This window comes from Anser brachyrhynchus (assembly GCF_964034855.1).
Source record: "Anser brachyrhynchus genome assembly, chromosome: 13".
In the NCBI taxonomy this organism is placed as follows: domain Eukaryota; kingdom Metazoa; phylum Chordata; class Aves; order Anseriformes; family Anatidae; genus Anser; species Anser brachyrhynchus.
The window spans coordinates 3319669-3347276 of record NC_137708.1 but is presented as its reverse complement, the minus strand read 5'-3'; the positions used below and the strand labels follow the sequence as shown (position 1 = coordinate 3347276).

At 39.0% G+C, this 27608-nt stretch overlaps 1 protein-coding gene across 8 annotated transcripts in view; it reads right to left on the bottom strand.

Moving 5' to 3' along the window:
• Positions 1–27608, bottom strand: part of DACH2 (dachshund family transcription factor 2) — a 289571-nt gene that overhangs the window by 129872 nt on the left and 132091 nt on the right. For all 8 annotated transcript variants that reach the window (XM_080554411.1, XM_080554408.1, XM_080554407.1 and 5 more), the window contains exon 2: positions 10414–10529. In XM_080554411.1, the coding sequence (XP_080410537.1) occupies positions 10414–10529 (116 nt within the window). The remainder of the gene's footprint in view (positions 1–10413; positions 10530–27608) is intronic.

The following is a 27608-nucleotide window of genomic DNA, read 5'->3' as shown; positions in this document are numbered from 1 at the left end:
ATTAGTTTTGCCACTCGATAATTTGACTGATTCACTCGAGTGGCCAGAAGAGGACATTTTCTGCCTGATTTCAGTGTAATCAAGTCACCTGCTCTATGACTGCCAGGGCCAAGTCAAATGCACTCTGCTGCACCGCGCCTGCATGCCGTGAGTAGCAAGAACAGCTTTTTCTGCGTATGTGCGCCGAACTACTGAGCTGTTAATGATAGAGAGGTTAAACAGCATCTGTACGTTAGTGTGTTTTCATTTGAAACCATACATACAATATGCAAATAATCTACCCCATTACCTCTTTTATTTACTCAAATTTTGGGGCTGCTAATGGGATGTTCTCTTATTTCTGTTACATATACCAGCAAAAAACTTATGCATTACTCTTACCTTTTTTTTAAAAAACTTATTTTTGACAGATGCAAATACAGGGGAAAAAAAAAAAAGTAATTCCTAGAGACTGGAAATATAAATGACATTTTCTGTCTTAATTAGACATGACTATGAAATTATTTATAAACAATTACAGCAATGTGTTAAATTCATGTAACACCTTTTAAATATAATTTTCCTTTTCATGTATCTATATAAAGGCTAAAACATACACAGAGAGATTTTGAAAGGCATATGAGAAACTTGGGTGACATGACGTTAGTTTTATTCCTGCCTTGCTGAACGGGGGTCAGACTGGTAAATGCAATATATGTGCTCATCTTTAAGCACATGACCAGTTTCACTGGTTATTATTTATAGCTAACCTTTCAAAGTAATGATTGCATACTGTATGTCAAAAGAACAGTATTTTATATTACTGTGGAAAAGAATATTTTCTTCCCTTTATGCAAATATTAGCTCAAGATCCCACCAGTCAGGAGAGATAATCCACTTAGAAATATTATTATTATTAACACACATCCAATCAATATGCAAATGTGGAAAACAGTAATTAAGCACCAGTAAAAAAACAAAAATATAAGGTGTATTGAAATTATTTCACATTTTTACAACTTATTTTCTACTTGACGTATGTTACTCTATGGTTCATCCACATTTTTCACAATCAAAGTCCATGATCTGGCAAACCCAATCTGTTAATAAAATGAAAGGTGACCTTGCTTAATTTAATAAGTCTGTGTAGAAATACTCTTTCAACATGTTAAGGAATTACAAAAAGGTTATCATAGCTCGCTTTCATGGGAGAGTACTCTACCTTTTCCAGCTCATTTCTCAGGCTCTTACTGTAATTCATTAGATTACATAAAAACAATGTAGATCATTATATTTTAATAAAGGCTTTCCTTTCCTAATAAAATGTCTGTCATTTACATTCAGGCATGTATTATATAAAATACTTCTCTTTCTGAAGTAAAGCTTTTCATATTCAAGTCACAGGAGGTTGGTAGCTCTAGGAATTATTCTTCTTTTGCAAAGGATTTTTAAGATGAATTCAGATTCTAGAGTGAATCCTCCACAACTATGGTCCTACATTTATCTTTAAAATAGGCACCATACGATAGCAGCAATTCCAGTTGCTACCAGTATGCTTCTCTGTGAACTGAAGAGGTCTCTCTCTTCAGCAAGAGGACAGGGTATAATACTAGGCTCAATGACAGCTTGTTTTTCTTTACACCTATTAATTTTGACTGTGATAAAATAGTTTATACAACATGAATACATTTCCACTGAAATCTTAATATGGACCCAGTCACTCATTGAGAACAATCAGACAGTGAAATCTATTTCAGTTATGCTATCTTAATAAAAAAGTGTGCCTCCCCAAAATGCTCCGTAAGCATTGTTTTCTTTTCATCACGAACCCTAATTTGTGGCGAGCACTTGGCCTCATGCTACACTAGTTGGGGGGGCCTGAAAGACGAGCACATTCTTCTCGCACAGGCGGAAAGGCCCAGTGCGGCCGCTGCGTCGCCGAGGCCTGCTCCCCGGCGAGCAGCCATGCAAGCCGCCTCTCCAGGAGGGACAGTGAAGGCCTTCATTGCTAAGCTTGCTTCTCACGGTTTTCTGCACACACACAGACGTTATGCCAAAATCTTCTCCCCCAGATTACCAGGGCAGTTTATGCCTACTTTGCACACCCAGCTAGTCCCCTCTTATTGCCTCACAGCAGACTTGGCCTTGTTTGAACGTATTTGCCCTCTTGCTTTCAGCATGCCGAGCTCTGCTCTCTGCAAACCCATGCAAAGGCTAATCCAGAAATCATCATCAGCAAACGAAAAACTTCTACTTTTGGTTGTCATTGCCTTGCACCAGGATAAATACTTCCAAGAGAAAGGAGAACCAGAAGTCGTGCTTTGCAAACCGTCATCCTCAGACAAACAAGACCTCCATCCATCACCTTGGGCACGGAGCGCCAGCCACTCCCTTAACTCTGAGCTCTTCAGTGTGGCCAGGAAAGAACAAATTAACATCACCTGTCAGCAACCACTTGGCTAAATTCTTTTCCAACTTTTTTTTCAAACTGTATGTTGCTTCTTTTCATGATCCCTAGTCCACACAAGACAATAGAAGGATGAAGAACACTAGGACAATCAAAAGGGAATATTGGTTTAACATACAGGTACTTAATGAATTCACAGTTTTGTGGAAGAATCCTTATAGAACGTGATCTCCAGAATATCATAGTAAGCAGCAAAACATTTAGGCACTTGTTAAAGCAAACAACTAATCCAATCCAAATCAATGGGATTACTTGTGTGCTTAATATTAAAAACATACTTAAGTATTTTGCTTGTTTAGGACTCCAGAGGTCTGTATGACAAGGACTGAAGCACTACAGCTGCTAGATTACATTGAAATTACTTAATCCCTAACCAAAATTATAACGACGGAAATACTTAGATTTAAGTATAGCACATGTTTACTTTCCAATCCAGTGAGATTTATTCCTTGTCTCATTTTTCTGAACAACTTGCAACAGTGTTGTTTTACCAAGAATTTTGCCAAAATCCAGCTTTAGGAAGTTTCCCTATGGTAAACTGCCCTGCTCAAATCTAATTTCTATCTGAATGCTGCATTTTGAGAGAATATTACTTAGGTAAACATAGCACATTTTAGCACTGTAAATGGATGGATCAACATTTTTCTGCAACCAGAGATGCATCATCTATCTAGTTACAACTGCATCTTTTTAAATGGATCCTACAAATAAATTTTAGTTTCCATCCTCTTGTAGACATTGCCTCTCAACTCAAAGGAATAAAACTGTAAGTATGTGCAAGAATCCAGAGCTTAACAGGCCTTCTGAAATACTGGAGGATATATCTAAAGCAAAGCAGAGGATCAGTAAGGATCTACATGCTCCTTGTCTCTGATATTGTATTCCATAATATTTAGAGTTCTGCTGTTAGCACAAAATACACTTCTTCTAAAATGAAGAATCACGACTGAGGCCTTATGTCACCCAAAGTAACAGTCCCAAATCTGAAGATGTTTGATTTGCCTACCAGAGGATTATCACCCACAGTGCATTGAGGAGCCTTATAAACAGCTCAATCAATAAGCCATTCTCTGGCATTCATGTAAAACTTATTCAATGACAATACAAATTTTGCTAATGAAAAAGAAAACCAGCTTCCTATATTAAAATGTAAGAGTGTATAATATATGCAGTCAGTCTGGGATTCTTACACAAGCATTCTTAAGGCATTTAAATACATTTGCTGTGATACTGGTTAAAGCTACCAAAAGGAAAATGTTTCAGAATGCATTTGTTCAACATAATCATACAACTGTATAGAAAAATAAAACCTAAGAAAAAATAACAATAGTCGTGTTATTATTGTCAAATCAGTCCTCTGGACAACAGAGAGTGTTAAAGAAAACAAATCTTTCATGCCTCCCAATACCATATTTGACTGTAAGACATTTCTTAGTGATGATGTAAAAAAGCTAAAATAGCTTTTAAGGCAGTTATAGATGTGATGGAGGGAGGCAGACGTATTAGGATCATTACAGACCTCAATGCCATCAGACACCAGGCTAACAAAAAGCTGGTGGGAAAGAACGTCACAGATTATAAAAACAGAGAGATGAAAACTTACTGATTCTGTTAGCTATGTGATACTTAGGTCAGCTTTTTCAAATGGTTCCCTTCCATAGGCAAATCAAGACAAATTCAGAGCAGACCTGCCCTAAGTGGCAAGAGAATAGAGTCTTAATTCTCTCACTGCGAACATTTTGGTTGAACTTTGTCATCTGAAAAGATGTAGGAACTCAGCAGGATCAAGTTTTTAAAAATTTTTTTGCAAACACTTATAAATGAAAGTACATTACTGAGTTTCACACTTCTTGGACAATAATTAGTAGCTGAGGCTATGTGTAAATTACATTTACAACAAGGTTAACCATTCAGTAAATTCTCAACAGATTTAAGTATTCATTTGTCAAAAATGTAATGTCCCACACAGATAAAGTAGACACTAAAAATGGATCCCTAAAGAAAGATAACATTAAAAGAGAGAAGGAAAGAGGAATCGAGTGACTCATGGTCACTAGGTATAGTTTTTCAGATTATCAGAACTCTGCTGAATGGCTGTATTTTAAGGAGCAATGATATGATCCTGCATCCGTCATTCACTCAAATTCATGCTCCCTTCAGCATAGAAATTTGCCAGCATGAGACGGGGTGGTACTCAATCATGCGGCATACGTGGTCTTTAATTTTAAAATCCAGTTAAATAGATGTTCTAACATCATTTTTTATCTAAGAACATTTCATGATAAAATAAAAGAGTGAGCATGTAACTTATTTGTCAGCTTTACTGTGCAGTGGATAACTTTCCTCTGTTACTCACATGAGTTTTCATTTCCCAAAGCTATATGCATTCATTACGACAGTAAAAATGAAGAGTTGCTAAAGAGATATATGCATTTTTATTATTGTTTGAAAAAATAGATCTTTCTACAGTCCTTTGAGCTTCTGAGTGTGTGATTTGTATAAAATATTTCTCATTTTGGGGACACACCAGATGGAGTGCAGGGCACTGTGGGATATGCCATTTATCACAATGACAGTGCGTAGGTAGCACTGATCCTCTCACCACAGGGGGAAGCTAGAGCTGCAAATGTGGAGCAGCATTAAAAGCCTGACGAGCGGAGTTTGGCAACACTTGTACTACTCATTAACTTAATCATATTAATTTATTAGCCATATATATCAAAGTAATTCACTACTGAATTGTCACCAAGAACAATTTATAAACTGTTAACGTTCCCCATCGGCAGAGAAGTGCTGCGGCATCCTTAATCAGTATGTCTGCCTTTGATTAAAAATAATAATTTCCACCAAGCCAGGTAATGCCAACAATGACAAAGTTGTACATATGTTTCTCATTATAAATGGAACTTTAAAGTGACATCTATGACAACTGAAGAAAAAAAGGATAACCATAAACAGTGAAATGAGCCACAGAAATAGGATGTAAACATACAAAAATGCTCAGTTAAGCATTTTGAGAAAGGAAAGGGTTCTTTTAACCTTAGGATCACCTGCTCCGTGCTCTCAGAGGTTCCAGGACTGCTGCCAGCCACAGCAGCCCTACATCTAACACCCCAAGCAGTAAAATCGATCAGATGTTCTGTAAAGTGACCCTGAATGAATGCTTATTCTTCAAATAACTCTTTCTTAAAAGGAGGCTTCACAGTACAGTACAAACACGGAAACCTTCAGAACCTGGTTCTGGCAACCCCGGTCTCTGAGCCAACGCTGCACATGGAGCAGATTTGCCGTCTCCAGCCCTGCTGCACCCCTCCATAAGGGACAGCCCCGCTGCCCCGCTCTTCGGACCCAGGGCACCTCTTACAGGTCCTCAGCCAGGACACCCTGGAGGGCACCGGAGCAGCACCAGTTCCAGAGGGAAACAAGGCGAAGATCCGTGGAGTCGATGGCACTGGGGAGTTCCCACAGGCACTGGGGCCGTGCTGCCTGACCACAAGCCCACCTCCATAAAGAGCAGCTGGACACCAAAGATGTTGAAAGCCTCTAGTCTCTCTCGTTCCTCTGAAACAGGTACACCAAATAAAAATGCTTAAAGACTACAGCAAATACTATTGTATCCTCTCTGTTCCATGGAAAGACTAAGTGACTGCTCAATAGCACTGCTGAACTCAAGTAACACATGAAGCTACCATACTCCTCTAAGTTACTTTTTTTCACTTTTTTTGTCCACTTTTTTTCTTTTTTTCCTAAGTCACAATGCTATTATTTGGTATATCTATTGAAATATTAATTTCACTAAAATATTAAATACATTAAACTCTTCAGTTCACAAGTTCTTAACTATTAATAAGCCAAAACTACACATGAAAAATTATTCATGTCTATACAAACAAGTCGATGTTTTAATTATTACTTTCTTACAAACACTAGACAAACAGCTAGTGAGACAGATAATGTCTATTTTAACTGTCTGCTTATGAAATAAATGCCTATGAAATAAAAAATGATCACTTCAAGGGAGATTGATCTAATCCAGCTGATAATGAAAATAGCAGTGTATTTTACACACTTGGAAATGGAGATGGTTTGCTTCCGCCACCTGGGCAGAGCACTGCAAGAAAACAGAGGGGACCTGATGATAGCAGCGGGTTTAATCAGGAGGTAATTAGCGCTGGGGGGGCTCAGACATCCCACCCCCTCGTGGCAGTGCCAGCTACAGCGCCCGCACCCAGGACACGCCAGGAAGTTTTCCCTACCAGACAGACACACACCAGCTGGGGGCCAACACCTGTCTAACCTTTAAACTTCTGAAGCTGCCTGTCTCCTCCCCAGCAGGGTGGAGCACGTATCTGAACATGCCTCGTTTCCTTTCCTAACACACGCCTGGCCAGGCTCCGGCCCACCTCAGGCACCGAGTGCCCGCAGCCCCCAGCCCCAAGCTCATGGCGGTCAGCCTGCTGGTGCAGCACATCAGGCCTGCCAGGCCACGCAGCTCTGGACAGCAAATCTCAGGAAGATAAAATGGCAAGAGACGTGTTTTAACAGGGCTCGCATCCATCTTCCTGGCCCACAGTGCCTCATCAGCCTCTGCTGTGGGATGCCCAGCCCAAAGGCAGTCAGAGTGGCCTGCCCTGCCCCTGAAAGCGGCTTTGTGCCCTGCACGGCAGAGTAACCACCTTCTAGAGGCATGATGATTTCCTCCATAAGCCACCCTCTCCGCTACCTTGAAAACAGAGTGGAGCTAGATCACAGGTAGGAGGGCGGAAGTCAGCATGTGTAACTATCAAAAGATCCAGCTGCTCTTTCAGCTTCACTCCATATCAAGTTTTCTAATCTACGGGTTTAAATCACATAAAGGATTTCAGCTTCTCTCCACACTGTATGCCGCTGCTTCAGAGCCTAAACGTTACAAAAAATCTATTCCATAAGTAAGTCCCAACTGTCTTGTTAAGATACACTGATGACAAAGTCTTGTACATTAATAGGAGATGAAGTGGTTTTTTTGGTTAGCGCCACTTCATCCCCCTGCACTGTTTGAAGAACAGAGCCTTTGATGACTGACGCTCGCTGACATACGGGACTTTCCTTTGCCCTCACAGCAGGCAAGGGCAACACGCTGATTTCCATGTTTCCTGCAAGAATACAAGAAGCAGAACACTTTCTCCTAAACTAATGCATAATGGGCAATACTTAAATATCAGCTCTTGGGCATGGTTATCGTGCTGTTTGCTCAAGCCCTTCCCGGTGGCACGCATCCCAGGCACAGCGCCTCATCTTTCTCAATCACAGCAGCTTTAAGCGCCCTGCTGCTCCAGTCTCATCGTAAGTCAAACATTCCCGTTTCCCAAAGGTGGAAGGTACCTGCAAATATTTTAAAATGTAGACACTTCACTTACAGCTCCTTCACAAATTACTTATAGGTAAACGTGGCTGTAGTCCACTTTGCCAAGATGTAAAAAAAAAAAAAAAAAAAAATTACACTCTGCGCTGGGAAATGCAGTATGCCTAATTTAACTACCTGTTTATTATGTGAAAATGACCATGTAAACTGAGCTGACACAAACCAAATGGGTGATGAAAATAACAGCACATTTCAAGGAGTGGTAACACAGACGGCTCCCTCAGGTCTGCAGGAAGTTACTAATCATCGCTCTGTAATACCCTCTACAGACAGGTCGGTGCGCTCTGTGGCCAGAACAGCAACTTCAAGAGACCTCCATCTAACCAACTGCAAGAATGGACACAAACTCCTTCACTTGATCGTCAGAAGACTAAAGAGGAGGGGTAACCAGAGCAAAGCAATCAGTAATTAAGCGTAAATAGATATAAATAAAGCTAATGGAAGCTTCATATCCCAGGTGCTCCATCAAGTTTGCAGCATCTTAAGATGAATTTACAAGGGGCTCTTGTGGCACCTTTCCTTATCCAGTGCTTACCCCAACTTTCATTACACTGTTTTTTCTTCATGAACAAGATAAAACAAGAACTCAGGAGCTCCGATTCCTGAGCGATGAGACTACACAGCCAATGGTGTGGAGCTGCTTTGTCACAGGCTGGTGACACGCACCCATCTCATTTGGGCCCTCAACAACTCTGTCATGCTGTGGCAACGAGCATTTTCTCCCGCCTACAAGCTACCCGCAAAACTCCCTTCCAGCAGCTCGAGGCATATTGTCTGCGACTCTTGGCATTCAGTCACATGAAGGTTTTCGTACAGGGCTCACAAGCTCAGAAAGGCGGCCAGCCACCCTGCGCCTCGGCTGAAGGGCAGCCCCCGGGGGCCAATCTCCTTACACAATCCTCCACAAGTTAAATGAGGTGGGATACATCCCAGTCATCACTTCAGACTCCAAACAACATAAAACAGTCTAAAAATTCAATTTCAACATTTTTTACTCAAATGCTGTGATACTTAAAATATATGGGATACTGTATGCATCTATGACTCTATTTTACTATACATATTCAACGGACTGAGATCAAAAATATTTCCCAATTTAAAGAAATGCAATAATCTGCATAATTTGATGTCCTATTTGCAAAAAAAAACCAAAAAAAACAGGGTGGAAAAGTAATACGCAATATTCTGGATTTCTGACAAGAAATTATCAATACAAGGCAGCTTTTGTCCCTTCCTGTCTGTTGGTAATAACACAATACCAAATCCATGAACTTCCTGGGCCAAGAACATGAGAGCTACTAAAAACCTGATTTGTTAACTGCTCACAAGAGTAAACACACAATTCTAAATCCCCGCTACACGTATTTACAGTATGTGAAGTTGCACTAGCTTGACTGTGGCATCTAAATGTAGTAAAACGCTTTATATTTATACTAACTAATACAGCTTAAGAATATTTATTTCTACTTCCACAGTGATGAGAGCTATTGGTTCACTGTGAAATCTTCATGACGCTTGGATTTGTTGGAGAAGTTCAAGATCTCAGCTTTGTTACGTTCCTGAACGTTGGGACCCACTGAGGCACTTAGTCCCAGTGCAACAGGCTTTGCAAGCAGAGTAATCTGCAAGATCAAGACCAGAATCACTACTCCCCTGAAAATCACTTATTTAGTTCTGTTTTTCCAGTAAGTTGCTCTGTGACTTTGTATTCTGCTAAATACTTTACTAAGTTTGGTTATTATGGAGATACAATATATTTAGACTGGACTTCGACAGTAATCCTAAAATTGCTAAGCCTCTTGAATATTTAAATAATTACTTTTAGGAATATAGTCAGCTAATACAGCTGTATCCTATTGATTTTATTACCAAAATAAACTTACTTGTCTTTGGCACACATCAATTAATAAAAAATTAAAACACTCATCAAGATAGCACAAGATTTAATTTAAACTCTACTAATAAATTAATGAAGTGGAATAAAATAATATGCATTAAATTATGTTCAGGGATTGCTTATTATTTCACATGTTTTTCTGCTATTTTTCATATTAAGATATTTAATGCAGATTATTAAAATAGAATCCACTGTGGCAATGTGAACTTATCTGCTTTTTGAATGTTTCTTCTACAATTCATACAAGCATTTTGCTATCTTCCCAGCATACATTAATGATGTTACAATACAATACACATTAGCCACGCTGTTCATATCCCATGAGAACTAAAATACACATGCATTTGAAAGGAAGAAATGCATGCTATGGGGCTCTCTGAGACAATAGTTCATTTTCTCAGGTTTTTTTCTTTTACTAAAATAACACATTTAATGGAATTTCCTGTAAGGAAATTACAATTAATAAAGGACTAAATTACAAATCCATTAGATTTCAGTCACTGCAGCAACAAAACAGAATTTTCATGAACACTCAAAAAATCCAATAATGTAACCTCTGGTAAAGCTTGAAAAAGCCCTGAAGGACAAGGCAGTTAGATCAATATTAGTTTATTTTAACTGCTGTGCAGTATGAAGAGATGAGGCTGATCATCTGATGGATTTTATTACCTGTCGGAGAGATAAGTCCTGGTGATAAGAGGCCTGGAACTCCATGGGGCAGAAGACGTGCATTTTCTTGTATCGCAACTCCTAGGGAACGCTTGGGGGGTCTTCCTGGTCGTGAGCTGATAAAATAAGAAGATAAATGAAAACACATTTTATTTTTGAAATATTTGCTTACTACGCATGGTATTGATTTATATAACATATGAACATCAACAATACACAAAAATACATTAGAAATTCTTGCCTAGGAAAAAATAAAAATAAGCCAGTCAATTAAGTGTACAACAAGAACTGTACAGATTTCAAATGAACTATCAGTAAACTGCTGAAAACCACCTATAGTTTACATAATAATGGTTCAAAGTCACACAAACGACTAGAAAACATTTATTTTACCAGCACTAAAACACCAAAAACAAAGCAATCCATATTTCTAGTCCTACCATGCCACTGCTTTGGTAATTAACATTTGTTTCTTAATATTCCTGCCTGCAAAATGGAGCTCAAGAAATTCACATGCACATTGGTGAAGTCTTGAAAATGCAACTAGATGCATTACTCATCTCACAAACTGTGGTTTATAGGGGTTGTAGATTAATGATGCAATGACTAGAGGGACACCAGAGCTATTCAGATTGGGTCCACCAGAATTTATGAGCTCAGGCTCACATGAACATAGCCGCGCTCTTTCCAGCAACTGCTATGGGCCAGCTCAGGGCTGACCAGGCATCTCAGCCTGCCCGTCCAGGCTGGCCTCAAGGAGGCATACCTACAGGCACCTCTACAATCCATACAATGGCCAAGCTTTTCCATTATCCAGGGCTTCCCACTTCTTACAGGTCATGAATGGAGAGGGGTCACAGTAGTAACTGCTCTGAAGCCATGCACCTGCACTATCCAAGACCGAAAAGTTACACGGCTTAAAGATGAGGAGTGGAAACCTACAATACAACACCATCTTTATGATAATAATTTCCACCTTCCGAATCACGGCAGGCAACAGTCTATTTCTGAAGATGCAGTAGTAATTTAACAGTCAACTTTCCCAACCCTGACTATTTATGTTCTTGGATTGACTTGTGTTTCTGATTACTACAGAAAGGTTAAACCAAGAACGTTAGCCCAACGCAGCAAAAACTCAGCATGCCTTGACCATCTTCTGAATTATGATTCTGATTTTTAATCCAAAATGTTAAAGATCTTTATATTCACATTACATTTATGTATTTTCAGCTATCACATTTGTCCCTTAAATCAGTATGCATACATGAAATCATCCTGTACAGCTGCCATCATAATACAGATTTACGGAGCAAAGAACCATTTGAATCAACTTTCCCAAGCCAAGTAATAAAAATAACAGCCTCCTAGTGTTTGTAAAAGTATTGCAGCTTCTCTTTGATCAAAACAAATTTTACTTTGTTGAATAATAGAGGATTTGACAAAATACAGTGAAACATTGTATAAAATAACTATGCTGCAACAATGAATGAGGTTTGAATAGAGAGCATTTCCAAAATGACTTCAAGTCCACAAAGAAATTTCAGTTAAACCTCACTCTATCAACTCACAGTGGCAAAGCCCTCCATCAATGTAAGACAAACTCTGTGTTTAAATGAAGACAACTTCCAGCAACACTACACAGAGGTACCATTAACCTGTTCATTTTTCACACAGTGTGCTAGTGTTATTTTGTTTTACTGTACATCAAAGTAGCACAAAATCATTTTTTCAGTTTATTATTTTATCTCTATGAAACTATTCCATCCTTTTTTTTTTTAATCTTCAAGTTAGTCCATTTTGTATTTCATTTTATTCAGTACTTTTTTTCATTTTTCTTTTTTATGCTAAGTTGTTTATCATACTATGATGGCTATGCAGTATAGCCTCCTACAGAAGCCCAGACTCACTAGGCTGTAACAAGGTAAACCTAAAATAAAGAGTATACGAGTTTCACGGGAAGTTAGATGCACATATGGGTTCTCTATTAAAATCACCTGCTGAAATCATTCACTTACTTCCTAAGAATATTGCCTAGCAGATACTATTAGGCTTGTCTACAGAGCCTTTAAATAAAAAAGAATTGTTACAATTTCAATTTACAGAAGACTGTGCGCACACATGCATCTGGAACTGCTTAGTTGGCACTTAATGAATTTGCAAAAAAGTAGAAAGGTAAAACACCTGAAGTTAGCAGCTTTCTCCAGGAGAAGAGCTCAACCCAGAAAACCACAAAGCATTCCCTTCTCAAGCTCAAACACCAACAAATCTTTTGCAGAAACCTCCGCATCTTGATATTAAGCTAAAAAATAATTTTTTAAAAAAATAAATCTAAAAATCAAACAGTTTTAAAAGAATTGACGAAGAAACACTTCATTTAAGATTTGGGTTTTCAGAGGGAGAGGAGGGGAGACAAGGAGTTTCACTCCCGGTTATGCTGTTGTACGGACGGCCATTTCCTTCGACGACTCTCGTGACTCTGAGCAGACCGTCAGAGCCGGCAGCTTCACCGCATCAGGTCTTTAAATTTTTCCCGGCACACACTACAAGCAGACGTGAAAGTCACCAACCTGTGATTATGTACTGAACTGTATGCATTGTCCAGAATTGAAAAGGTTTTAGAGGACAGCTAGAGAGAAGTTCAGCCCAGGCCTGACCAGGCCCTTCAGAGCCCTGCCCGACCACACGTCCATCCGGCCTACGCCCCACAGCACGGCGAGCACCGCTGCGACAAGACAGAGCCGTTCTGACAGGCTCTGAACAAAATGCTTACGTCTAACCTGCTCACACCCCTTTAGTAAATACTTCTATAACACAGCAACTAGCCGGGGCCAAATTCTGATCTTAAATTTACAGTCGTGTACATAATAATTTGAACTTAATTGTTCCCAGCTGAACCTGTTCGAACAAAATCAAAATCCTCTGTCTCTAACTTAAGGCTAGCTTTTAAACCAAGACCTCAAGGCTGGGTGCTACTTACAGCTGACTGACTCTCATTCACATAAAATTGTGGTTTCTTCTTTACTTTTTCCTTTATCTCATTCAAGAAAGCTATATATAGTGAAGAAATGCAGTTTTCCTCATTTATAACAAAGGAAGCAAAAATCTGAACGATAAGCTTCAAACAATTTCTAAAATTCCTACATAAATATTACATTTGCCACCGATTTGCCTTTAGGAATGGAAAACGACTTAATCCTCAATTAAGATCAGTTAGAAACTGCTAGTTTATAGGTATCACTTAAAAATATTTTAGTGTTAAAGTAGAAGAGTTATGGTCACAAGTCAAGACCATGAAGTCTAAAAGAGAATACCATCTTCCATTAACATATTTGGTAATCATATTATTTTTTATAACTTAAAGACTATTTAGACCAGCTCAAGGTCTGTACTGATAAAAATTCTACTACTATCTCTAAAAAAATAAAAACACCACAAAAAAAAAACCTTGTGTCATCAATTACTTCCCTAGAGATGACTGGAAGTTTGGGGTTTTAACCTGTGTTCAGGCTATGGTTATTTAGTTTTTGTCATCCTCCCTCCCCTGCCAAAAAGGCACTAAATCTGAAAGAGAACAATGAACTACTGGGACAACATGATCTGAATATTGCTCATTTCTGATTTGTGCTTGGAATGAAATTTGTCAGAGAATAAATTACATTTTAACCAGTATATTTGACAGTTAACTATATATAAAGTAAAATGGCGAGAAATCATTTATTAGTGTCTATTTCTTCCTTTAGTTTCCAAGCCTGTTGAGATCCAATGTTACTGGTTTTCCTCTCAGAGGTTTATATATACCTTAAACATCCCAAGGATTTTTAGTTTGTACCAAAACACAGAATAAGGTTATCTTTGTGATTTTCTTAAAGTTACTGATCAGCTCCATCTCTCATAGCTCTATTTTACTCTGATTATAGACAACTATATTTTTAAAATGCACAAATTGATCAACACTTTGTAAAATATAATTTATCAGTGGAAACATAGAGCACATCACTGTTGATGTATGACAGTACTTTACTTTTGTGCTTCCAAATAGAGGAGATCTACTAGAATCAGAAGTGAATTTGCATATTAATCAAGACAAATAAACATGTGGTGATTTAACTAGGAAACTGTTATTTGGATGACAATTTAATCAGCACAGGTTGAAAGGTCCATCACTGCAGCATCCTGTTTCTGCTAAAATATTGATTGCGTTACTGATTTCAGTAATGCTTTATTTTACAGGGCACAAATAACCATGTAATTACTCTTTAATTGAATGGTAATTGCTTGCTGGCAATTATTTGTTAAGTTTTGGAGTTTAATTACTAGGTTATTTGTGTTTTGTGAAATAAAATGTTATGTATTAGTAGCCCTAAATATTTCTGTATGAATGGTCTGTCACAACTGAAAAACTAAATTATGATGGTATGAGTTTGACAAATAACACTATAACATTAAAACTATTATTAAAAGAATCAGATGAATCTTTGAAAGCTTTCCCTTTACAAAATTAACATTAGATGTAACATTTGTAAGATAAATGGAGGAATACTGTACCACAGAAGCATGATTTCCTCTGGGGTCTAGTCCACCATTTAGCATAATTTATCCTGATGTTCTGCTTTTCATTCTCCGGGCTTCTTTAGAGGAACTGAAATAGTATCCTATCCTCTTGAGAGCAAAGAATAAACCAAGTAGAAATATATTTCAACAGTACTTCATATTTCTGCAACTGAAGTGGATTACCACCAGCACATTATCTTAGCAGCCTATAAACTTTGTAGAGTTGGCAGTTAGCTAGATAACAAGGGAAAGCATTATGTCTTGCAGTGTCAATGAGATATGACACATTCTGTGATATATTTATTCCAAGTTGTGATAGATGAGGTACCCAATACTTTGATCGTTAAGATTTGAATTTTACCATTACACTTTTCATTTTTGTCATCAACTATTTATGAATTGGCAGTACACAGTTCAGCAAGGACTGCTGATTTTGTTTTTTCAAAAGATATCCAGTTAATAAATTAATTATTGATTTCGTGAGACTTGAGCTATTTGGTATAAAAATACGCTACACTTGTGACTTAGAAAGCTCTCATCACACATTTCTTCAATAGCAACGTATTTTATCAGGTTTAAAGGAGAAATACAGAAGTACTGTATCACGCATTGTGTAAATTGCCCCGATAATAGCGGCAGTAACTGGTGCGAGTGCTTACAAGTAAACCAAAACCCAAACAACTTTAGTTGCTTTTCTGAAATTCAAACAGGAACCACAAATTACAACTTTGCTTTCCTCAAAGACCATGAAAGGTACTCTTTGAAGTCTTTATCAATAAACATAACATTCTTGATAATTTGAGTTTAAGTTATTTCCTTTTATTACCGTAAGATTTTACTTGTAGCATGGATTAAAAATAATCTCCTTGCTTTGGCGTTTATTACAACATTTCAAAGATGCCAATGGTAGTTAAACTCTACTTGACCTTTCAGTGTTTAAGAGGAGAAGCAAACTCTGACCTCGCAGCAACCTGATTCTGTCTCCTCTCAGCGCTGGCAAACTGATCACTTGTCTAACCATTGCAGGACATTGGATCGCCAGCCACATCAAAGGCAACAAGAGCCAATTCAGCAGGAGGAAAAAAGTCATCCATGCAAAATGGGCAATTAACATTAATCATACATGAAGTTGTTCGAGCTGATAACTAGAACCTGGTCCTCTCACAAAACAGTGCCCACGGTGGCACGAGGCGAGCCGCCACTCACCTCCCAAGGGGCTCAGCGCGCTCCTTTCTCCCTTCAGCAGACAGAAGGAAACTGGGGAGTTTCATATCATCACGAATTGGTGTTACATGTTACAGAAAGAAAAAAAGATTCCTTTGTGCCACTGAATTTTTTAGAGACGGGATTAAAGTGGAATATTGCATTTTTATCAACTTTACCGTTAACAATGTAAAGTAGCACAGTATCATCGAGTACTTCCTAAAAATCACAGTTTAGAGTCCAACATAGATCTGAGTAATCTTGGAGGCAATTCCCTTGCCAAGAAGGGATGCTGGAGAATACAACACAGCAGAAACAAACTAAACCACCACACATCCAGCTGGATATCTTTTTTTTTTTTTTTTTTGCTAAATACATCAATTCAGCAGTTATACATTGCTGTGAAGCATTGGGATATGACAGAAGCCATCAGTCAGACTCTACAGACTATGAGGCAACAGCAAAATGCAAGAGAAGTGGCACCAGCCTTTGGGGTGTCAGCATTGCTGGGTTCACTCAAACACTCATAAAGCTGAAATAGGCCTCAGGAGGTCACCTGCTCTCTCTACCTCTGCCCCAAGGCAGGATCAAGAACACTCAAATCACTCCTGACAAATGCTGGTCTAGCCTGCCTCTGCAAACACTCGGTGCTGGAGGTTTCACGACATCCCTAGGCAATCCACGCCAGTGCTCAGGCCGGCCTTCCTATCAGGACAGATTTGTGGGGGGAAAGGGGGGTGACATCTAACCTAGTTCTCCTTTGTTTCATTTGAGCAAGGTACTTTTTGTTATCAGCTCAGCAGACATAGACACACTTCGGATTTTTGAGGACTTGTTATATTTCGCCATTGTGAGGTTTTCATACATACTGATGGAATTTATAAAATTAGTGTTTCTACCTTCATGATCTTCACTCCCTAAGCATATTATACAGATAACACAGGTACGTGGCTAATACCCAAATTATAATTAAAAACAGTATAACTTGACCCTCTTTAGGGTGCATTTGTCCTTATTGAACTGAAACATTTAAGAGAACCTTTACATTTTCTCAAGATCACTTTGCATCCTAATGCTGTTCTCCAGTGTGCTTGAAAACCCTGCCACCTTGGTGCTCTCTTTAAGATTAATAAGCATATATATATATTCATCAAACAAACAGTTACTGAAGCCCTAGAAGCAGACTGAAAGCAGCCCCCATACTTCCAGTTTGATCTGAACTCACAGCAGACATCTTCTCAGCATGGTTTTTCAGTACGGTTGTTTTTTAAATCGCATTTTCATGAGAGGCATGTTTTTTTAGTTTGCATAAGAGAAAGTCAAGTGACACTGTTTAATAATAATAATAATAATAATAATAATAATAATAATAATAATAAACAGCTTACTGGGTTGAACTTCGTCAGTTCCTGTCAATACGAGTCAGGTAGGATGTACTGGTTAGAAATGGCATGGTCAAGTTCAATGCACTTGACACAGAGCCCTACAAACCCAATGTTATTAATATTATCTATAAAGATGCAGAAAATTCCTCTGAATTATTTACCACAAGTGAGACAAAAACAAAATGTACCTCATGCCATAACCAAGGAACGACACTTGCTTCCAAAATTCCAAAAAGAGAAGCAAACTGCCTTGGTTAATAGGTCATATTATGCAATAAGGTGTTTTAAAATGTGAGTTGTAGATGTGGGACGGGCGCCCACAGGCTGTGACAAACAGCTCAGGGCACTGCCTCCACACCAGGCCAGAAAGGTACGGTAAGGCAGAGTGCAGGGGGGGCAGGCTGCTCATCCCAGCATTTCCATGTCTGTGATGCTCTACGACTTGGAAAGGACTTACAGACAGTATTATGCTTGGCAGATACATACATGCAATTAAGGTGAGACACCAAACAGCAGCAAGTTGGTTCCCCTGGAAAACAAGCCAGGTGACTGGCAAACCAAGTCCCTTTACCCTGTGCCTCCCTCAAGTGCTTCTGGGGAGCAGAGAAACCTTCTGTTCCAAAACCTAAAATCTGGCTTTATACTTATTTAGTAGATGCCAAGCTACACCTCGCACCTCCTGGGAGCACTGGCTTCCCTAACAAGCCTGAGAAAGCCACCTGCCCAGGAGAGGAGATGCGATGCGTTGTGCTTTATTCTGCCTTTTTTAGCCCACAGCAAATTCTTGGTCTCTGCATTTTCCACAAGTGAGTCCAAATATATCTCCAATTATTAATACCAGTGTTGACATTTTCTTGATAAAGATTCATTAAATTTTTTCTTTGTCAAAGACAGAAAGGTGATGGAACAGACAATTTAAGGGTTGACTACTCACCTGACAGAAAGTATAACTGTGAAGCTATTTTATACTTCATTTACTTGACCTAGTTACAGTACTTCTAACCCCAAATGTTCACGAACCATGACCTTGCAATCAATGAGAACAAATAAAATTTTAATGTTTTCTAAGTTCCATTTTGCACATTTTTTTCTTTTTTTCTTTTGTAATCTTAATTTTCTAAAATCACACTTCTAAGCTTTTCTTTACTAGAATGGGCCACGAAAGACTGAAGAGTGTTGGTTTGTTGGTTTTTTGTTTGTTTCTCCCCTAAGTTTCACAGCTGACTGCTGCTGAGATTCTCCAATGAGTTGACATCTAAATTTCCCATAAATAAGTAACTGAGTACCAACTATTTTGAGAAGTGCAAAAGCAGAAGTCCCCTCCTGCAGTAAATGTGAATGAGAATTATCATTACGACTTATCTTTGGCTTTTAATTTAGTTACACTATGAGACAGGACAGGCATTTCTTTGCCTACAACTTTAAGGGGTCTTCAGGTACAGAATAAATAAAAGATTTCAATTTTATTTTAAAAAACAAATATGGGTCTGATCCACAAAAACATCCTCAACAAAGCTATTTGGAAAAATACTGGATGAGCATAGAGAAATATAAATTGATCTAATTTTTAGTTGAACTACTTTTTTGCAAAACATCATCGTCTCTTCAAATATCTCAATGTAGTCTATTATGTACCACTTAAGAAAAGATCACAAATTCAGGACTACCTGTTTTTAACTGTATTACATTTAAATATAGAATTTAAATGAGCATCCTATAACTTTCTAACTAGATATATTTAAAAGCCCTGCTAGAGAACTTTCCTAAAAATGTAAGACTGAAAGAGTCAATACCTTGATAATATTCTTTGTAAAGCTATTCCAAGTCTTATCCCCACCCTGGTCTACAGGACATTTTGGTTATTTACTGATTACGTTATTTAAAACTTCTGTTTAGGTCTACAGTCAGAACATTTATCTTAATTCCTAGTATTCAAATGCTATTATTTTTCAGCTGTATTAGAAAATAGGTGATTAGTTCTTACTTCAGAAATAAGCAGTTAAACTTTTTCTTAAGTCAGGCATTTCAAAGTTTTAAGCCAAAAAGGATATTTGGTTCTTTCAGATTTAAAACTTTGAGTAACTCTTTCTGAATTACTTACGACTGTGCCTGAAGATATAAAAAGTGCTTCAACATTCCTGCTGTTAATTTTTCCCTGTCAAATAACTTGTTACACGAAAACGGGGAATAAATCACCAAATCTCAGAACTGTGGTGATTCACAGCTGTACACAAGATGGAAGGCCTATAACAAACCACACCAGCTCAATTAAAGGGTATGTCAGTAACGAAATTGAAAGCATGACTACAGCACATGTACGTATACACACACTAATTTAATATAAATACATTAAATTAGTAACTGTATCAGTCAAGATGCAGTGCACAGACAAACTACAGTTCACTTAGCAACTTGAAATCATATCCAGTGGGACAAAGTTCCTGCTGCTGTGTTTTTTTTACTGCTGCTGTTGCCCTCTCTACCTAGACTAAGCCTAGCAGGAGAGAGCCTGTCTATGCTGGAATCGTGCCACAAACTATATACCCAGAACCACAAATTTAAATTCCAGATGTGTTTTCAAAACAATACTCACCCAAGACGTCCAGCTAAACCAAATGTGAAAGTGCCAGATACCTCATAGGTATTGCCAAGTACATAATGATAACGAGCTTTGCAAACCTCAACCTAGCTACTCAGCTAATACTAGTGTATTTTGAATCCAGTGAAAGCTGTGAACCCCTGGAAATTACAGGCATTATTAGTATGCAATTTGCATTCTGTAAGAGGAAGCCCCCTTAGAAACGTGTTTAGAATTATTTCAGCTGTAGGTTGGAAGCCCAGCACTGATGTGCATGGATGTCAAGGCAGGAACTGAGGACAGCATGGGAGCTAACGCAGCTCCACTCCAACCAGCCCACATTTTATGTCAGCAAAGGCATGGACAGAATAAAGGTTTTACCTGGCCAAGCCCTTAATGGCTTGCTTTCCTCAAAGAGCTACAGAAAACGTAGCAATCCTCTTTCAGTAACCCTCAATTCCAGCATACGGACAAACGGACAGGACCACACAGGCCTCTGCTACCTGCCGCTATTCACTGCGTGTCTGTTCAGAGCCTGATGGGCTTCCTTCCCCAGCTGACAGCCCGATTTCTGGGCCGTCAGCAAGCTCTGCCCGCGGCTGAGGCCATCGCTCAGCCCAGCCATCGCTCCCTGAAGACACAGGTCCCAAAACCAGGACTGCGGGACTGAATCACCAACGGTCTGTTGGGGTAAGCAACGTGTGAGGACTGCGCGGTGACAACAAACAGTCCCAATCTCACCTACAAAGGAAATACCTGAATGAGAAAACTATCTGCATTAAAAATTCAGGATTTACCTCACAGACTAAAAAATAAATAAATATTGAAGTGAAAAGTGAATGATAAAGGGCAAGAGGAAACTCACTTTCACTGATGAAGCCGAACATATACCGTGGTGCACAGTCCGACCCAGTACAAAGATATGCCGCTACACTCAGGAGCTATAAATCCGCTTTCATCTGAGTTAATTTAGCACCAATTTTTTCAAGCACTACATTATAGTTTCTACATACATACTTCTACAAATATTTGCAAGGATACTTTCAAAGCAAGGAATCATCATCTATTACAAACACTCATGATTTGTCATATATGTCTGAATTATATCAGATCCTTACAAGTTTTACTTTTGACCTGTATCTGAATTCAATGCCAATTTAGGGGAACATTATAAAGAAAGGTTTTCAAAATACTGCTGTTTTCCACTGAGCTGTATCTCCTTAAGATTCAATTCAATAAAGCTTGTAAAAAATGTGACTGTTTAAGCCCATTATCTATAGACAAAAATCTAATAGGAAGCACTTGACATATTTACAGCACTCTGTAACAAATAACCCACATAAGATGATAGCTAATTCCATAACAGTGGTATATTGTAGTGCAGCGGTACAATATTTTCATAGCAATTCAACTCTGATGCAATGGGAAACTACTCTTCCTTTAACTGTTTTAATCTCTGCATTACAAGGTTCAGTGTGCTCACAATTTTGCAAAGACTCTTCAAACTTTAGGCTTAGAAAATAGAAATTCATCTTTCAAAGAATAACAAATGAAAGAACATCGAAACAGTCCTCTACAGCACCCTTTGCACCTATATCGATGTTGAAAAGAAGAATTGTTCACAGCAATCGAAACGAGCCTCTGTGATTATATCCAGAAGGAAACATCTGAAGGTTAACCTTTACAACACGGAAAATCTCCTTTAGTTAGCTGGTGGTCCTGGAACAGTGTGAAATTAAACAGGCAATATAGGTAAGTACCACAGTGCTTCACATTTCCAGATTTTGTGGCCATCTTCAATTAACTTGCTAGCTACTGAGATAAACAAGGTTACTATTTCTACTGCAAATGTACAAAAGAAAAAGTATTTTTAATCAACAAAACACAAACCTTTAGGACCATGAAAATACATAAGGGGCAGAAACACAATTTTCAAAACTCACATTTATCTTTATAATCTCCCTGTTACCATAAGATGCCACCAGGACCAGCCCAGTATACCGAGCCCCGTTTAACAGCCCTGCTCACACGAGCCCTGCCTGCCCATAAAACCCTCAAAGCACAGGGGGAAGGCGCTGCCAGGCTGACCCCAGGATGCAGCCGCACTGGGTTCTGCGCTCCTTCTGTATCTGCACACACGAAACGCCGTTCCTTCAGTTCAAGGTAGAACTATGCATAGCTTCCTACGTACAGGCACCTGGCGAGGTCTCCAGACACAGAAGTACCTGCTCACATCTGAAGGACAATCCTTGCTACTGTGTGAATTCGTGGGGATGTTCTCAGAACCCGGCTACCTCTCCTTGTGCCCCTTCACGTGCCTGCAGAAGGCGTTTTGGTGGATAGCTCTGTGGCAACAAGGACCCACACCAGTGTAATTCCCCTCTCAGATCTTCCAGACAATTCTTAGCCACGATTCTCTTTTTGTTTTCAGAGACTTACAAGGACTTCTCTCCTATGAGCTAAAATCATAAACCCTGTCCTTCCTGAGAGTGCAATCCTGATTCAGGCTCTCACTTTGAGGACTAACTAGAGTGTAAGTTTCAGAGGGCCATCTAGTTTTCATTTTAAGGCCTCAAGTGACAGATTATTCACTGCAATATTATTTTTTCTAATAATCGATCATGCAACGACTTTTTCTACTACCAAAAATCGGCCGTCATTGCTGTATCACCAAGGTTCTTTTTCAGCCACCACGTACTGCTTGCCTTTTCCCCCTGTTGTGAAGAACTCACTCAACAGAAAATTTCTCCACATGCATGGAGTTAGACCAAACAAATAACATCTTTAGAAATGTTTAACAGTAAATTCTGCAGCTAGTCCATGTTCACATCACATGTCATGGAAGTGACTTAAAAACTATCACTAAGGTACACAGTAATGCCTCTGCTTGTATTACGGATATTCAAACGTGTGATTCTCAAATAAATACGCTGACCAACCAACCAAAAACAACTCTAAAGAGAAGATCTTCATTTGTCCTTTCAAATTTTAATGTGGCAATTAATTTAAGGAAAGTACCTGTAATGATTGTTTTCTGGATGGAAAAGTTCTTAATATAATTATTACAAAGTAAATGCCTGAACAATGCAGAATAAAAGAGCAGCTTTTTAAAACAGTAACAGGATAGTTAAGAAATGCTATGATGGTGACTGGTAGGTATTATCTCAGTACGTCTCTGGACTTCAAAGGTTCTGACTTTAGGAACAAGTTTAGGAACAGAGCCTGAAGTCTGAAAAATAGCCCCTGAAGTTAAAAACTCCCCCAAAGAGGTCAGGAACCTTGCCCTCCAAGGTGATTTTTAAACTGCCAAAACCCTGATTAAAATAATATGCTAGTAAACTTCTTTTGCACCATTTATCTCAATAATGCCACGTGGCTAGTGAAGAAGCTCGGAACTTTCTCGAAGAAGATGCCACCAGGACTGCAGCTGCTGTAACAGCGTGTGGGTCAGCAAAGGGGGCTGAGCAGAGGCAGGAGAGGAGTATACATATATACACCTTCATATACAACAGCTTTATCACTGAATTTCCTCTGTTACCTCAAAAAAAAAAATAATATAGTAATATCAATTACGTTAAGCAAGACTTACCCTGCAGTAATGCTAGAAATTTGCCATATTTTGCATGTGTGCACGTGCACACACACAGACACACACACACAAACTTTACCTGATTAAAACTCTTTATAACAGCAGATGATTGAAATGATTGTGAAAACCATGCTGCACCCTACGATTCTGAGTCAGGCCAGCCTCAGAGTTCATTATATGGCAAGGAGCACATTTCAGCCAGAATCTGTAACTCAGCTGGGCACCAAAAACACGGATTTAGTAAAGTCACTGGTTTTGTGACAGGGGATTCCTGCCCGACCTCCCCCCGCCGTGCTGTGTAAGCTGCGGGTCTCGCTCCCTCCCTGACATTGCAGCCTCGCTCCTTCCCTTTTGCCAACATTCCCTCCGCTCCACCAGGAGCATTTACTTTTTCTCCCAGGTGGTCTAACAGATGTATATCTAATCCGAGTGAGAATAATTATTCTCAGCTCGTAGTTAGCTTTGAATAACACTGATTTGGCTACGCGACTTGAAGAAGTACTTTTGTGACCAAAAGCTTGTCCGCTTTTCTACTGACGGCTCCCCAGAGACGTAACCCACACCCACGACCCTTCTCACCACAGCTGCAGCTGTTTTGCCACTGACAGAGAAACACAATGTCATTCTGCAAATGCACCTTCGGAAATCATCTAGGCGCTGTCGTACATGATGAGCAAATCTGCAAGAAACGAACTACAGGAAAAGCCACAGTAAGTTCAGGGCACTGAAAAGGCACATAAGTTATTCACAGGTTCAGGGATTTCCTGAAATAAAATATTTCCTAGATTAGATACAGTCGTTTATCACAGAAGTCATACCTGCTGTTGATTTTTTAAAACGATCTCCCTTCAGACTGAGCAGTTTGTCTCTGCCCCAAAGCATGCACTACATTAACCTACTAGCATCCACTTCCTCCTCCCTCAGCACAAACAAACAGCATTTAGCTTGGCTTCAAGAAGACAGAAAATATGAAATGTGTGTTGGTTTGTATGGCAAGAGACTGTATTAGTACAGTCCCACTCCTACTACAGGCAAATATAGTCTTGCCACCGACTTCAATAGAACAAACATACATCATCTGCTCAATTCACTGTTCCTTAGTAAAAATGTTTTTTTAAAAAGCTGTTGAAAAAGACTGAAAGAATTCAAGTAAAAGAGTGTTTGTAACCAGATTTCCTGGAGATAAATGAAAGACATACGTTTCCATGGCTGCCAGCCTACTAAATTTTGCAAGCATAAATATTTACCTAGGACTAGGGGGTGGGGAAATCAGGAAGAAAACCACCATCTAGCCCCTTTAAAGTTTAAATACTGTAACACAGAGGTCATTATTTATAAATAGAAATAGGGAGCACATCTTTTCCGTGTATATTTCTATCATGCTTTTCATCCACTCCATGTGCCTTCTATTATTACCATTCTTACACCAGGAAAAAAAAATTCTATGTCACTTGCTCACACTGTATGCATTAATTTTCTTTAGGCTTTCTTGTGGTTATTGATTTCCTGCTTTGTTGAAGTGGCTTTGTTTCTTTCTCAGCAGGCTATCCATTTTAAAACAACAGTTGTTCAACAAATAAAAAAAAATATTCTAAAATTAAATTAGTTTTATCTTCATTTATTTTTATCTGAGTTAAATGCTTGTGACACATTTCCCCTAATAAAAAGGAAATACTTAATGCCTCCCAGCATGCAGAGCACACCAAGTAAAATTTTTCTTTTCTAATAAGACAAATCTATTTTTATGATTGGAAACATGAAAGAAAAAGTAAAGCATAAATAAAGCTTCTTTTGTATTCATATGTTGTAATCATTGCTGTGGCCAGTGTTTTAACATCACCAAAATTATCTGGTCCAGAGCCAAAATCATTTAAACCCTATCTTGCTACACTTGAAATCATTAAAAGAATCCCCCCTTTTTTTTTTTTCTTTCAGTGCAAGTGGGATCATGCATTAGCACTGCAATCATTTATCCCGCTAAGCAGAGTAAGCTTGTTAGCCTCTTCCACAGGACCAGTCCCAGAGATCTTATGCACAGATCTTATGTGGTAACAGGGATGCAGATGAATACAACTTTTATTTAATCAACTGAAAAAAAAAAAAAAGGCATTTTTTTCAAAAGGTGACGGGCCTGACATGTGCTAAATGTTGTTTCTACGCTGTATGTTTGACAAGTGCCAGTTCCAGCGTTCTGAGGCTTGTTTTCTCCCACTACCCTCCAACGTGCTTATTCACTGACTGAAATCTGGCGAACTACGGAAAAAAAAATAGGAAACCTGTAGCCTGTATTAAGACACAATTTGTCAAATTTCCTGCTAAAAGCATACAATGAAGTGCCAACTATTAGGGCGCCAAAAGCTCTACATTTTCCTCTCCACATTCTGTAATAGATCCTCCTTTGTCAATGGCAGGAATTTGCTGTCCTAGCATCTTCCTTACCATCGTGTCTTTAAGAAAAACCTTGCATACTACTGCTCATGCATGAGAGTTCTTCCCAAAAGCATTGGGCTTTACATACTTCATCATCCGTTTATTGAAGAAAAAAACACACTACATCTCTCACATTGAATACACTGTTCCTTTAGGCAGGGACATTTTTCTAAAGGATTCACGGAATAATTACGTTGCCAAACAGCAGATATGGGATTCTTCAGAAATACATTCAAGTCAGGTGGACACAGATGTGGGACTGCATTTTCCACAGCCAACGTGGCGCTGGTACCACGACAGTCAAAGATCCAGGTGCACCCTTCGTGCTGGGACTGCACAGGCACATACCTCAAAATTATCGTGTGTGGGTGATAACGAAAGCCATTTACAACTTCCCCTCTTTTTGTTTCTACAGCCATGCAAGCAGAGAACAGGAACAGTGGTAAGCAACCAAAACGGCCGTGTACAGCCATACACCGAGCACCGCTGCCCACAGCTTAGGAGCCCTGCATACCTCCCGCTGGTTTGCATGAAACGTGGTTCGCCAGATGTCAGTCAGTGAACAAGCACATTGGAGGACGGAGGGAGAAAACAAGCCTCAGAACGCTGTCGGCAATCCTCAAACCTAAGTGATTCGCAGGAGAGCTGTGATGTAACTTATCCTTGCAGCAGATAAATAATAGTAATAATCTGACACATGGTGATTTCACCCGTAGAGCTCCAAGTATTTTCTAGAGATCGTTGTCATTACAGACAGATAAATCGAGCCCAACAGGGTGGAAATCACCCTGAACCGCAGGTAGGAATTGTAATCCTGAACCCCAATGTTTGCCACTTACAAAGTAGTCACGAAGTCCACCTGATCGCGGTTCTGATACCTGCACGCTGTCTGGGAGACCAAACACGAGCTTGGATCCGTCCCAGAGTCCTAAACCCCCTTGCAAGGATAAGTACCATCAGAAACATCTACGGAAGGGTAAAATGCAGTGCCCAAGGGGCACCCGCTTACGGCACTCCGTAGAGTAACTGGTGATAAGTTTACAAAACTACAGAGGAAAAAAAATGATTTAGAAGTATGCAGACTAAATTTAAAAAGGAAATAGTTTTTGAAAAAGTTTGCAGGACATGGGAAATGGAAAGAAAAAATGTTTTCATTCGGTTTCCTGTTTAGATGTATGGATAGATTTGACTTCAAATAGATGAGCCACACAGAAGTTTAGTTTATAAGGTCAGACGGTAACAGTTTCTGTTTAATCCTTGATTTACATTAACTTACAGGAAAATTAATGATTTTAAACAGGCATCAAAGTGAGGCTGGTTTTTGCATTTTGCTAACTTTGTTTGAGGAACAATTGTTTCCTTTATCTGTCTTCTACAAAGTTAGCGATTGTGTTTAAATTAAACTACTCATTTAGCCTTCAGGCACAGCATATTATGAGTTGCCTTTAAATGAACATTA